Below are 13,243 nucleotides of genomic sequence, written 5' to 3' on the forward strand. Positions count from 1 at the left end.
CTCCGCCTCCCAGGTTCAAGCAGTTCTCTTGCCTCAGCCTCCTGAGTAGCTGGGACTACAGGCGTGCGCCACCACACCCATCTAATTTTTGTATATTTTAGTAGAGACGGGGTTTCACCATGTTGGCCAGGATGGTCTCAATCTCTTGACTTCGTGATCTCCCACCTCAGCCTCCCAAAGTCTCCAGATATTTTTCTGTGCGTGTGTGCTTGTGTATGTTTGTGTGTAAAGAAAGAGAGAGAGCGAGAGAGAGAGAGAGAGAGAAGGAGAGAGAGAGAGAGAGAGAGAGAGAGTGTGTGTGTGTGTATGTGTGTGTGTGTGTGTATAAAGCATCTGTAGATCAGTCCGATTTTTTCATCTCTTCAGGTCCTTTCCTTCTTTCTGGAATATTTTCTCCTAGACCTTTACATGCCTGGCTTGTCTTACTGTTTAGGAATTATTCTAAATGTTACCTCCCAAAAAGAGCTTCAAACTTAGTGCATCCCACTTATCATTACCTGGTACTTTGTTTTTCTTGTACAATTAGCTCATAAGATCCAAGAGATGGCAGGGACCATGGCTCATACCTGTAATCTCAGCACTTAGGGAGATAGAGGCAGGAGTGTAGCTTGAGCCCAGGAGTTTGAGACCTGCCTGGGCAACATAGCGAGACTCCATACTCCTCAAAAAGGAGGAGAAAAAGATCCAAGAGATTAGGGATTGTGTATGTCCTAGTCAGCACTATGGCCCTAGTGCCCAGAAGCATACCTGGCACTTAGTAGGTTCTTAAATGTTTGAATGAATGAATGTTTATATAAAAATGGGATCAGAATGTACATGTGTTAAGTGCTCAGGAAAGAAAGGTAAGATATACATCCCTGACCTTAGATTGATGACAGTCTAGGGGAGAGGTGGAAAATTAAATGTAAATAACACAGAGTCTTAAGTGCTAAGATGGGGATACAAAACCAAGGGAGCGCGTAGCAGGAAGAGCTATCCAGGTTGGGTGGGGAAGAGAAGGCTTTCTGAAAGAATGAGAGTCTAAGCATTTTGTAACCTTCTAATTTATCAGGCAGTTTTTTCATCTATAATATAATTTATAATGGCTGGGTAACATTTTATAATATGTAACTATCAGAGTTTAATCAGTCCCCTGTTACTAGACATTTAGAACATTCCCTGTTTTGTTGTTTTAAATAATACTGTCATGGATATCTTTATATAATCTTCAATTATTTTCTTTTTTTTTTTTAAGACGGAGTCTTGCGTTGTCCCAGGCTGGAGTACGGTGGCGTGATCTCAGCTCACTGCAACCTCTGCCTCCCCAGTTCAAGCAATTCTCCTGTCTCAGCCTCCCGAGTAGCTGGAACTACAGGCACACACCACCATGCCCGGCTAATTTTTTGTATTTTAGTAGAGATGGGGTTTCATCATGTTGCCCAGGCTTGTCTTGAACTCCTGAGCTCAGGCAATCCGCCCGCCTCAGCCTCCCAAAGTTCTAGGATTACAGGCGTAAGCCATCGTGCCTTGCTAATCTTCAATTATTTTCTTAGATAACATTTACTTGGAAGTGAAATTTCTGGGTCTGAGGATTAGAATTTTTTTTTTAATTATACTTTAAGTTCTAGGGTACATGTGCAGAACGTGCTGGTTTGTTACATAGGTATACACATGCGATGGTGGTTTGGAGACTTTTGACATGTATCACTACATTGCCCTTCAAAAAGTTGTACCAGTTTATACTTCCAGCAACAGTAGTTGAGAATGACCAGAAACCACAAACTTTGCCATCTTGATAGGAAAAAATGATATCTCATGACTTAATTTGCCTTTGATTTGCCTATATGTATCATAGTAATTCATAGGCCAACAGCAAAATATGCCCAACTTAAATTTAAATTTTATGGAGGTTACTGAACAAAAGGATCTATGTTGTTACGATTTCGGAATTATCATATTTAGCTATCATATGTTTCATGCCATTGCTATATCATAATTTAACCATTTTCTTTTTTTTTGGATGTGTGAACTATTTCTGATTTTTCTCTGTTATCAGTAAAACTGCTTTGAAAAATGGATATCTTCAATTCTTTTATTCTTTTCTTCAATCCAGAATATTATTATATTTTAAGATCTCTGTCTCATTCATTTTCTAAACACGTAAGTTGTAGTAGCAAATTCAGAGAAATTGAGGTAGGGTATTTAATGAGATCAAGTACCTTAAGAAGCTTATATGTTGACACTAGTCCTAGCAACTAACTTCTTTTTAATTATTATGGCCAGAAACACCAGATGAAAATGGTAAAACCCAGAGAGCTGATGATTTTGTCGTGAAGAAAATAAAGAAGAAAAAGAAAAAGAAACACCGAGAAGACATGCGTGGAAGACGCCTTAAAATGTACAATAAGGAAGTACAAACCGTCTGTGCTGGCCTGACCCGCATCAGTAAAGAAATTCTCACCCAAGGACAAATAAATAGCACTTCAGGACTTAATAAGGAGTCCTTCAGGTATCTGAAAGATGAACAGCTGTGCCGATTAAATTTGGGCATGCAAGAATATCGGGTACCCCAGGGAGTACAAACACCTTTCATGACTCACCAGGAACATTCTATTCGTAGAAATTTCTTAAAAACAGGTACTAAATTTAGCAACTTTATTCATGAAGAACACCAGTCCAATGGTGGTGCTCTTGTCCTTCATGCTTACATGGATGAACTCTCATTTTTGTCTCCAATGGAGATGGAGAGATTTTCTGAGGAGTTTCTTGCTTTGACATTCAGTGAAAACGAGAAAAATGCTGCTTACTATGCTTTAGCAATAGTGCATGGAGCGGCTGCTTATCTCCCAGACTTCTTGGACTATTTTGCTTTTAATTTCCCCAACACTCCAGTGAAAATGGAAATTCTGGGCAAGAAAGATATTGAAACAACCACCATTTCAAATTTTCACACTCAGGTAAGGTAAAAATCATTGTTAAAAATTATTTAGTAAATACAGTTCTAAACAGAATTAACCTCATTCTGTTGCATAGCACATACCAGCACATTTGATAACAAGTTTATGGTAATAAAGGTGCTTCAATTGTTTGTCTGTTCCTCTAATTGAAAAGTCTTAATTACTGAGTTATTGGGTGGGGCTTCTTATTTGCTGGAAGGAATGCTTTATACATGTTATGCATCATTACAAATCTTTATGGAAAACTAGCTTGAAAGCTTATCTGGTCTTTCACAAATCAGGTAATATTAGTATGGAAGATGTGATTGAGATCTGGTAGTCTCAGGATAACCAGTTAAGATTTGCTTTTAAGCAGAGCCTTCGATAGCTCAGTTGGTAGAGCGGAGGACTGTAGTGGAAAAAAAAAAAAAAAGATTTGCTTTTATATCATAATAAAACACATGAGGGCATGGGCCTGTTTATTTGCCAGGTTTTTGTAGTTTTTATATCTCTTTCAGTAACTTGTTGGCAGTCCATCCCAGAAATATACCCTATTAATGTGACTTGGAAGTGTCACTAGGAAGACCGCCGTAGCCTCTGCTCCTTCTGCCTAGGCGTTGTTGTAGGTGAAGACATTTTCTGAAGCCTTGCTTGGGCAGCTAGGCTTAAGTCAGCAGGGAAACGTCTACTTCTTAACCAGTGGTTTTAACCAAACATTTTTTTCAGTGAAATTATTTTAGGGCATTAAAAGTTAATAATCTGTCCTAGTTTTTTTCTTACTTGCTTTTCTCATAAGAATTGAAGTTTGTGCAGTATATATTACGTATATCAGCTATAAGTTTGTGTAGTACATATTACAAATTCAACTTTAGTGGAGACTTTTACTTTTCTTTCTTTTTCTTTTTTTGTTTTTACTTTTGTCTGGACCTGGAAGAAGAGACTTTTACTTTTTAAACATTTATGATTATATGTGCTGTTTTTTCAGGCTGTCTGGTAATTTGCTGCTATTCTTTTCCCTTACGATTTTTTTTTTTAGGTAAATAGATTGTTGCCATAATAAGACTCTCAGCTGCCTGAATTATAGTGGTTTTAAGCCACTTAGATTTATTTGAAACCTCCTCTAACTTGAATCTTTTAAGTGAGTCTTATTGTCTTTGCCTCCAATGAAGGGAGTATCCACTTTAGATTTATGAGCTTGAGAATTTCTCTAATTGAAGTTCTCTCTGCAGTAGAGAGAGCAGGAGCAGCCAATGTGGAGAGGTCGCAAGATGGGGCTGCCCAAGATGTTGGAACACCATGTGCAATAAAGGGCTTCGTCTTGGATTTTGGCATTGTTACCACAACCAGGTACCAAAGTGCTGTCTAGATTTTCTTTCTTTTTTTTTTTTTTTTAAGTTTGCCCTTTGAAGGTCAAGGAATCTTGTATTTATAAATACTGCAGAAGAGATTGAAACTATTTCTCCTAATATAGTTCATAATCTCCATAAGTTCCGTATTTAACAAGGAAAGATATTGCTGAGAGCAAAATTAACATGCTCTATCATTTTTTTTTAGTTTAGAAAAAGGCAGCAAATTTTCTCTTTTGATAGACCAACAAGCATTTCTGAGAAATAAGTCAGAAATTTTGGGGGAAAATGTCCCAGTTTTGTAAGGGTGACTTTTAACATTCATATTAGTTAATAGCGGATCAAATTTGTATGTCAGCTGACAGTATCCAGTCTAAGTAGTCAATAAAAGAAAATATCTTGAAATATTCCCTGCTGATTTTTGTCTTCCAATTAGTTTTTTTAAATGGAGCTGAAATTTAAATGACTGTACCAACAACTTACCTTGATATTTACTTTGAGATTTAAAAAATAACCACTTTTTAAGAACATGTCAGATTATTATTACATTAGATATTAAGCACTTCAACCACATAAGAATAGTGAAGACTATTGAATGAGTCCTGTGCTCTGGTGGTCATGGAACTTAATTTTATTTATGAATTTTCAATCATTAGAGAAGAGTATGGTGTGGATATAGGAGGTTGGATTAGTTTGCTAAACTTTAAGTTTGCTACTTTAGCAGATGTTGGAATGGAAGTTAACACAATAGTTCAGATTTATTTAGCTCTTCATGGTTTTTTTGTTTGTTTGTTTTTTTGTTTTTTGAGACGGAGTTTCGCTCTTGTTACCCAGACTGGAGTGCAATGACGCGATCTCGGCTCACCGCAACCTCCGCCTCCTGGGTTTAAGCAATTCTTCTGCCTCAGCCTCCCGAGTAGCTGCGATTACAGGCACGCACCACCATGCCCGGCTAATTTTTGTATTTTTAGTAGAGACGGGTTTCACCTTGTTGACCAGGATGGTCTCCATCTCTTGACCTCGTGATCCACCCACTTCGGCCTCCCAAAGTGCTGGGATTATAGGCGTGAGCCACCGCGCCCCGCCCACTTCATGATTTATAGAAATGCTTTCACATTCGTATCTGAATATTTGAAACAACCTAGTGGGTAGGTAGGTAAGCAATTTTATCTCTGTTTCCCATGGAAGAAACTGAGGCTAGGAGATGTTCATTATTTGTTATCCAAGGTCATATAGGTAGTAAGTAGAAGAGTCCAGACGCAAACCCAGGCTACCTGAACAATGTTCACATCATTTTACCATGGAGAAGAGATTAGTGCTTTTAGTTGTCGAACACTGTTATCAGTGAAATTATCGCCGCGTGAAACAGCATCCAAAAGGCTTTAGTTCTAATATTTTTAACAAATCCCTTTAGATCGTTGGGAATTAAACAGATACTTAGGGTAGTTTGGACTTATGTGAAGTCTTTTGACATTTTGTGAAGTTCTGTTAAACCTATAAATAGGCCAAGGTGGGAGGATCACGAGGTCAAGAGATGGAGACCTTCCTGGCCAACATGGTGAAACCCTGTCTCTACTAAAAAATACAAAAATTAGCCGGGCATGGTGGTACGCACCTGTAGTCCCAGCTTCTTGGGAGGCTGAGGCAGGAGAATTGGTTGAACTCAGGAGGCAGAGATTGCAACAAGCTGAGATTGCTTTTCTGTACTCCAGCCTGGCGCCAAAGCAAGACTCTGTCTCAAAAAAAAAAAAACCTATAAATAAAGTCATGTAAATTTTTTATTGCCTTAGAGACATAGTTATTGGAAGTTATTTATAGTTATATAGCCATAATACTTATTTATGACTGTATTTCAAGATAGTTTATTCAGCAAGCACTTACTGAGAACTTACCATGTACTGGCACCTGTTCTTAAAAGGATTAATTGATGAGCTCAGTCTAGTAGGGGAGATGATTAAACTAGCAATTATACAGAGTACTATTGGAGTAGAGGTATACGCAGGGAAAACCCTATAATAGAGGGAGTGCTGTCTGTGGTGTTACCTAATGCAGACTTGAGGTAATTCAAAAAGGCGTTTTAAGCCATGTGATGCTTGAGTACAATCTTGAAAGCATGTTAATACTTAACTTGGTAAGAACATTTTAAGGCAATAATAGCTTATGCAAATACACAGAGGCATTTGAGAATGTTGCACTTAGAGGGAGCTACAAATAGGCTGACATGGTAAGAATATGGTACACATTGACTGTTAAGGGACGGGAGGAGTTGAGACCAGAGAAAGAGAGACATAATCAAGATTGTGAAGAGCCTTACATGATATGCTTTTAGAAGTTAGTACTTTTTCCTAAAGGTAATTGGGAGTCATTGGTGAATTTTAATAGGGAAATGCTTGCTGTCAATTTATGTTTGCAAAAATTATATAATAGTGTGGAGGATGGGATGGGGGGCAGGATACGAGATTGGAAGCAAGAATACCAGTTGGTTATGATAGTAACCAGATCATAAATGCTCCATGTCCAAACTGGTATTGACACTGCAGAATAAAGAAAGAAATTTGAGACATAATTAGAAGGTTGAGATTTAACTAGTTTTGGTAAAAGAGAGGTATATCTTCAGATGTGGTTTGGACAAATGAGTGGGTGGTGATGCTGGTCATAGTCAGTGCAGGGTTGGAAAAGCTGGTTTCTAGGACTGGAGGGTGTGGATGAGTTCAGTTTGAGATTGAGTTCAGTTTGAGTTGAAGGTACCTGTGGGAATTTACGGTTAGAAATAACTGTTAGGAGGTTGAGCATGGTGTCTCACGCCTGTAATCCCAGCAGTTTGGGAGGCCTACGTGAACAGATTGCTTGAGGTCAGGAGTTTAAGACTAGCTTGGTCAATGTGGTGGAACCCCATCTCTACTAAAAATTCAAAAATTAGCTGGACATGGTGGTGGGCGCCAGTAATCCCAGCTGCTTGGGAGGCTTGCTTGAACCCAGGAGGTGGAGGTTGCTGTGAGCCAAGATCCCGCCACTGCACTCCAGCCTGGGCAACAGAGCAAGTCTCAAATAAACAAAACAAAACAAAACAAAACTGTTAGGACCTGAACATGTAGATCTAAGTTTGAGATGTGTTTAGGCTGGAGATACAGAAGTTGAATCCATTAATGCAGGAGATGCAGAGATGGAGAAAATGGATCCAGCAATAGCACTGGAAAAGAGATGAAACTAAAGGGGGAATCCTGTGATGCACCCACAAGTAAGTATGAAGAACATTGAAAGAGACCAAAAAAAGGGCAGAAGGAAGATTAGAAGTTTTCTAGATTTTAAGAATGAAGTGTTTATTTCATCCGTATGAAGGATCCAGTAAGTAAGGATGGGAGAGTGGTAGGTTTCTCAATTAGGAATTGAATTGGAGACGTTATCAAGATCAGTGCTTTGTGAACAGTGCACATCTAAATACTCTTGGAAATTACACCTTTTCTTTAGAACGTTGCTACTCAAAGTGTGCTCTATGTATGAATTTGGCGCCACCGGGAAACTTGCTAGGAATGTAGACTGGGCTCTTACCCAGATTTTCTGAATCAGAATCTGCATTTTTAAAAGGTTATTCATATACGCATTAAAGTTTAGAAGCTTTAGAACTCAGCTCCTCTAAGCAGGAGAAAGTAAAATGTAGGTTTTGTGCAAGAAAAATTAAAACTTGTTATTTTTATATTTTTAAATTATTGTGGTGGCTAAAGTTAGGATCCACATATAAGGTTTTCTTTTAACAGTCTAGAAAACTCAAACGTTCTAACACCAGAGCAGAAAAATTTATGATGTCCATTGAAACAGTAAGCTGATCCTTGTTTCATTACTTAACTTTCAGCTGTTGATACAGGATAACTTTATAAAGTTGAGTTTCCTTTCTTCCTTCCTCCCTTCCCTTCCTTCTTCCCCTCCTCCTCCCCTTCCCTTTCCCCTTCCCTTCCCCCTTCCCTTTCCCCTTCCCTTCCCCCTTCCCTTCCCCTTCCCTTTCCCCTTCCCTTCCCCCTTCCCTTCCCCCTCCCTTTCCCCTTCCCTTTCCCCTTCCCCTCCCCCTCCCTTTCCCCTTTGCCTCCCTTGTCTTCCCTTCCTTTCTTCCTTTCCTTTCTTTGATGGGGTCTCACTCTGTGACCCAGGCTGAAGTGCGATCATGAAGTGTGATCTTGGCTCACTGATGCCTTGAACTCCTAGGCTCTAGTAGTCCTTTCTACTGTTTCTTACTCCACAGTGCCCCAGTACATACACTTTGAGAAGTGGTGGAACTCAACTTGTTCTTTGCTTTCATGTGGTATTCCAATGCCTCAGCCTTCTGAGTAGAGAGTAGCTAGGACTACGGATGTGTACTACTACAGTTGGCTAATTTTTAAATTTTTTATAGAGCCAGAGTCTCACAGTGTTGTCCAGGATAGTCTTGAGCTCCTGGCCTCAAGGAATTCTCCTGCCTTGGCCTCATAACATGTCCGGATTACAGGTATAAGCCACTAGCCCTGCCTATAGACTGCATTTTCTGGTCTTGCTGATGTTACTAGTAAATGGACCACCAAGCCTACATAGATAGGTCTCAAAATCTATACATAAATTGCAAACACAAATAATAAACACTAAAAATATAGTGAAGTTAAAAGGGAATTGTTTTCAATATTACCATCTGAGACCTTCTAGCAAATAAGTAATTGAAGGATATACGGGAGAGGAGTGTGTGTTATATGTTTGCTGGGGGGAGGGGAGATTGGCAAATCTGCATATTTTAAGTATCTTTTTCAAAAAATTTTCATATATAATTTTGAGGTTTCACTGAAAATCAAAGCTTTTTAACTTTAGGTAGTTTTATTTCTTATGTTATTTTCGTTACTCTGTAAAATGATAATGTTCTGTAGCATTGGTGTGTACAATTTTAGTGTGTACGGTTCCAGAGAAAAACAAAAAATATTGTTCCCTCATTGTGTGTTGGGACAAGGACTCATATGGGCTTGTTATATGTTCTCTGATCTTGGACTAATTAACATTTTATAATAAATTGGTAGTACTAATTGTAAGGCCGGTGCCTCCTTGGGAGCCGAATGGACACACCCTTCTCTCTCTGCGCCTAAAAACTATGTCATCATTCTGAGTGCATTGCTCAGCATTTACCCTCTCCACGCGGGCTCCCCCTTGCCCATTTCCGCATTCCAATCTCAGCCCTGCACCCGCCAGAAATTTTGAAAAGGCCGGCCAAGAACCTGCCCTATGGTAGCTCCCCTGTTCGTCCTCGACCAGCCCCTCGTCCGTGCTCACTCCCTTCATACCCAATGGAAATGCCCCCGCTTTGTTCACCTCGCCTGTCCCCAGTCTTTTAATAACCAATAGAACTACCTTGTCTTTGTTTTCCCCGTAGTCAATCAGCTACTTCTACTCCCTATAAAACCCCATGCCCCAAGAAGAGAAGCGCGCTTCTTTGGCCCCTTTCCAGGACGATAGAACCTCGCCCGGAAGCTGAATAAACTGGCTTTTAATTTCCTCACTCCAGTCTCTGTTTCCTCCTTGAACTCGACGAGAAGTCTAACACTAATGAAGAGTAAAACTAGTAGAGTGGTATATAGCTTTGGAAATAACTGAGAAACTCTTAAGGCACTCTACATATTAGTGTGTGTTACATAAAAGGATAAATAAACATTTTAAGTAGAAGGTTTTATAAAATAAAATGGCATAAATAGGCCGGGCGCGGTGGCTCAAGCCTGTAATCCCAGCACTTTGGGAGGCCGAGACGGGTGGATCACGAGGTCAAAAGATCGAGACCATCCTGGTCAACATGGTGAAACCCCGTCTCTACTAAAAATACAAAAAATTAGCTGGGCATGGTGGTGCGTGCCTGTAATCCCAGCTACTCAGGAGGCTGAGGCAGGAGAATTGCCTGAACCCAGGAGGCGGAGGTTGCGGTGAGCCGAGATTGCGCCATTGCACTCCAGCCTGGGTAACGAGCGAAACTCCGTCTCAAAAAAAAAAAAAAAAAAAGGCATAAATAAAAATGGTAGGCTTGATTCTTTTTTTCTCTCATTTTACTCATTTAGACCCAGTCACACTATTTTTTCACTACATATTTTAAAGTAGGAATGCCTTTCTGTTCACAAGTCACAAGGTTAGGAAGATTGCTGTCTAGCTTTTTCCTTTCTGTGTTTTCAAAAGTCAGCTCGAATAGGCTTCTTCCTGAAATGTGAGTTCTGTGGAATGATAACCCCCTCAACCCTCATGCACAGGGTTTTCCACACAGTGCATTTCTTGCTTGGTGTTCTCTTGATTTATTAACATTTATAACTGTCCTTTGGAAAAGCCGTATGTATTGGGGACACAATTGAGCTTACTTAATTCAGAAATTCATATAGGATAACTGTGAAGTTGTTTCTAATTTAAAGGACTACATATGTACTAAATGTGTTGTCCTCCTCTAAAAAAAAACCATTTATCGACAGCAGTATATATATTCAAAGATAATTGTTTAACATTTTACAGATATTATAAGTATATTAAATTTTTATGCAAAGCTAACTACTATTTTTTTAATAGGCATATTTCTCTTTGATGCCACATCCTTCTCCCCTCCCCACTTTACCTTCTGATTTTACTAAAGGCTGCGCTTTTCCTGTTGGCGTTATGTATCCTGCTTCCATGGCAGCTTTAGTTTTTTCTGTTCTTTGTTCTCATACTTACCTAGGCCTCAGTATATAAACTCTGGGAAGTGGTAGAACTCAACTTGTTCTTTTCTTGCAGGTACTATTTCCAGGCCAGAGTTGCCCAGACTTGCCAGATCCTAAGAATAATCTGGGGTTCCAGTTCAAATATGCATTAGACTCTCAGGTTCCTCTTCTGGAAATTCTGGTTCATGAGGTCTGGAGTGAGGCATGAGATAAGTACCTTGACTGACTAGATTCCTATGATCAGGCAAGTTTAAGAAACACTGTTTTAAAACATATGCCATCTACCATAACTCTCGTTCCTTTCAATTGACCTGTAGATAGCATCTTTTTAGAATTTCAGAACATCATAAACTAAGAGATAATCTTACCTGATCTCTACAAAGTGCAAATTAAAAAAAAAAAAATCTTGTTTTTATTGGTCATCACTGGGGACTTTGCCTCTTCATAACATTTTATAAGGCTTCCTGTTGGGTCGTCAACATTGCCTGGGAAGCCTGCTTCTTTGGTTAGCTTGCTTAGTATTTATTCTTAATAAATACTACTTAAACTTTATACATCTTTTCCTCATTCCTACTCTGTCTCCTCCTCAAAGACTAATTTGTCTACTCGTGTTAGGAATACCATCCCTTAGCCTGCTAAGGTTTTTTAAAACCTGTCAAATATATATAAAATTTACCATTTTAACCATTTTAAAATGTGTAATTTTGTGGCATTGGGTATATTCACAATATTGTTCTACTATTACCACTACAATTTCCAGAACTTTTCCCTCATACCAAACAGAAACTCTGTACCCATTGGCTTAGGATCTTTGATGTCAGTTACCCATTCCTACCTTCCAGCCTTTCCCTCCATCACCACATAAATAAAAGTATAAAATATATTAAGCGAATTTCTGCTTTGTGTCTTTCCTTTTTTTTTTTTTTTAAACAACAACTTTTCCTTTCTCCCTAGAAGTACATTTTTATTCTGAATTTGTGGCTTGTCATATCCTTGCATCTTTTAACATTTTGCTTATACCATATGAACATAAAAACAATATACATACCTTTGTGTTTTAAAACTATAGTGTACTGTGTGTATCATTCTACAGGTTATTTTTGTTCAACATTGTTTTTGAGGATGATTTTGATACATGTAACTCTACATTAATTTTAACCATTTAGTATTTTGTTGGGCGACTGTATCACTGTTTTTGAACACCTTTTCCTCTGCTCTCAAACAACAACAATCAACACAGAAAACTTCTTTGTCCAAATGTGAAAGATTTCTCCCCCACAACAAGCAAGCAATCAGTTCTGCAGCAGAAACCAGCTGGGTGTCATCCAGTCAATTCCAACACTACCCACAGTCAGCGTTGGATCCCAGATAGAGGTTCAGTCGCCAGGATTGACCCCTCCTTCCTACCAGTCACAAGTCCAGGCCTCTGGAACTTCTGACCAACTGGCTTCAAGTTGGGTTTCCCATGATCCCCTCTTTGAGTTCAGTGGATTTGCTAGAGTAGCTCACAGAACTCAGGGAAATAACTTACATTTATTGGTTTAGTGTGATGGATATGTTAAAGCATGCAAATACCCACATGAAGAGATTCATAGGGCATAGTCTGGAAGAATCTCGAGCACAGGAGCTTCTTTCCCCGTGGAGTTGGGGTGTGCCACCCTCCCAGCAAGTGTATGAGTTCCTGTTCATCTTCCTGTCTGCTTTCACATGTTCAGCCATCCAGATGCTCTCTGAACCTCTTGGGTTTTTATGAAGGCTTCATTCATTACATAGGCTTGATTGATGAAGCCAGTGGCCACTGGTGGTCAGCTTGACTTAGCACCCCTCCCTGGAGGTTGGTAGTAGGGCTGAATGTCCCAACCCTCTAATTGTAGCTTTGTTTTTCAGATGACCAGTCCCAACCTAAAGTAGTTAGTCAATATTAGCATACAAAAATACAGCTCTTGGTAGATAACATGGAGTTTAGGAGCCCTACTTCAGAAAATAGGGATGGAGACCAGATATATATTGTACAATATCACAATCACTATTTCTCCTGTTCTTGGACATTGAGTTTGTTTACTGTTTTATAATATTATTGTGTTAGAGTAAGCATTTGTGTAAATGTCTTTTTTTGGGCGGGGGTAGGAGCAGGGTACAGGGTCTAGCTCTGTTTCCCAGGTCGAAGTCAAACTCCTGGCCAAGGGATCTTCCTACCTTGATAGGTCTTTTTATCCACACATGTATCCTGGGATTTCTGTTTGTCCTTTATCCTGTCTGGCATTCCATGACTCTTGCCTGAATTCAGCAACTCAATTCTTACATC

The 13,243-nt window shown here is 39.3% G+C and overlaps 1 protein-coding gene across 1 annotated transcript in view; it reads left to right on the plus strand.

Moving 5' to 3' along the window:
• Nucleotides 1–13,243, plus strand: part of RSBN1 (round spermatid basic protein 1) — a 55,665-nt gene that overhangs the window by 12,885 nt on the left and 29,537 nt on the right. The window contains exon 2 of the mRNA XM_012466616.2: nucleotides 2,263–2,936. Within this exon, the coding sequence (XP_012322039.1) occupies nucleotides 2,263–2,936 (674 nt within the window). The remainder of the gene's footprint in view (nucleotides 1–2,262; nucleotides 2,937–13,243) is intronic.

Source organism: Aotus nancymaae, unplaced genomic scaffold, assembly GCF_030222135.1.
Source record: "Aotus nancymaae isolate 86718 unplaced genomic scaffold, 86718_ANA_hifiasm-v0.15.2.pri h1tg000007l, whole genome shotgun sequence".
Lineage (NCBI taxonomy): Eukaryota > Metazoa > Chordata > Mammalia > Primates > Aotidae > Aotus > Aotus nancymaae.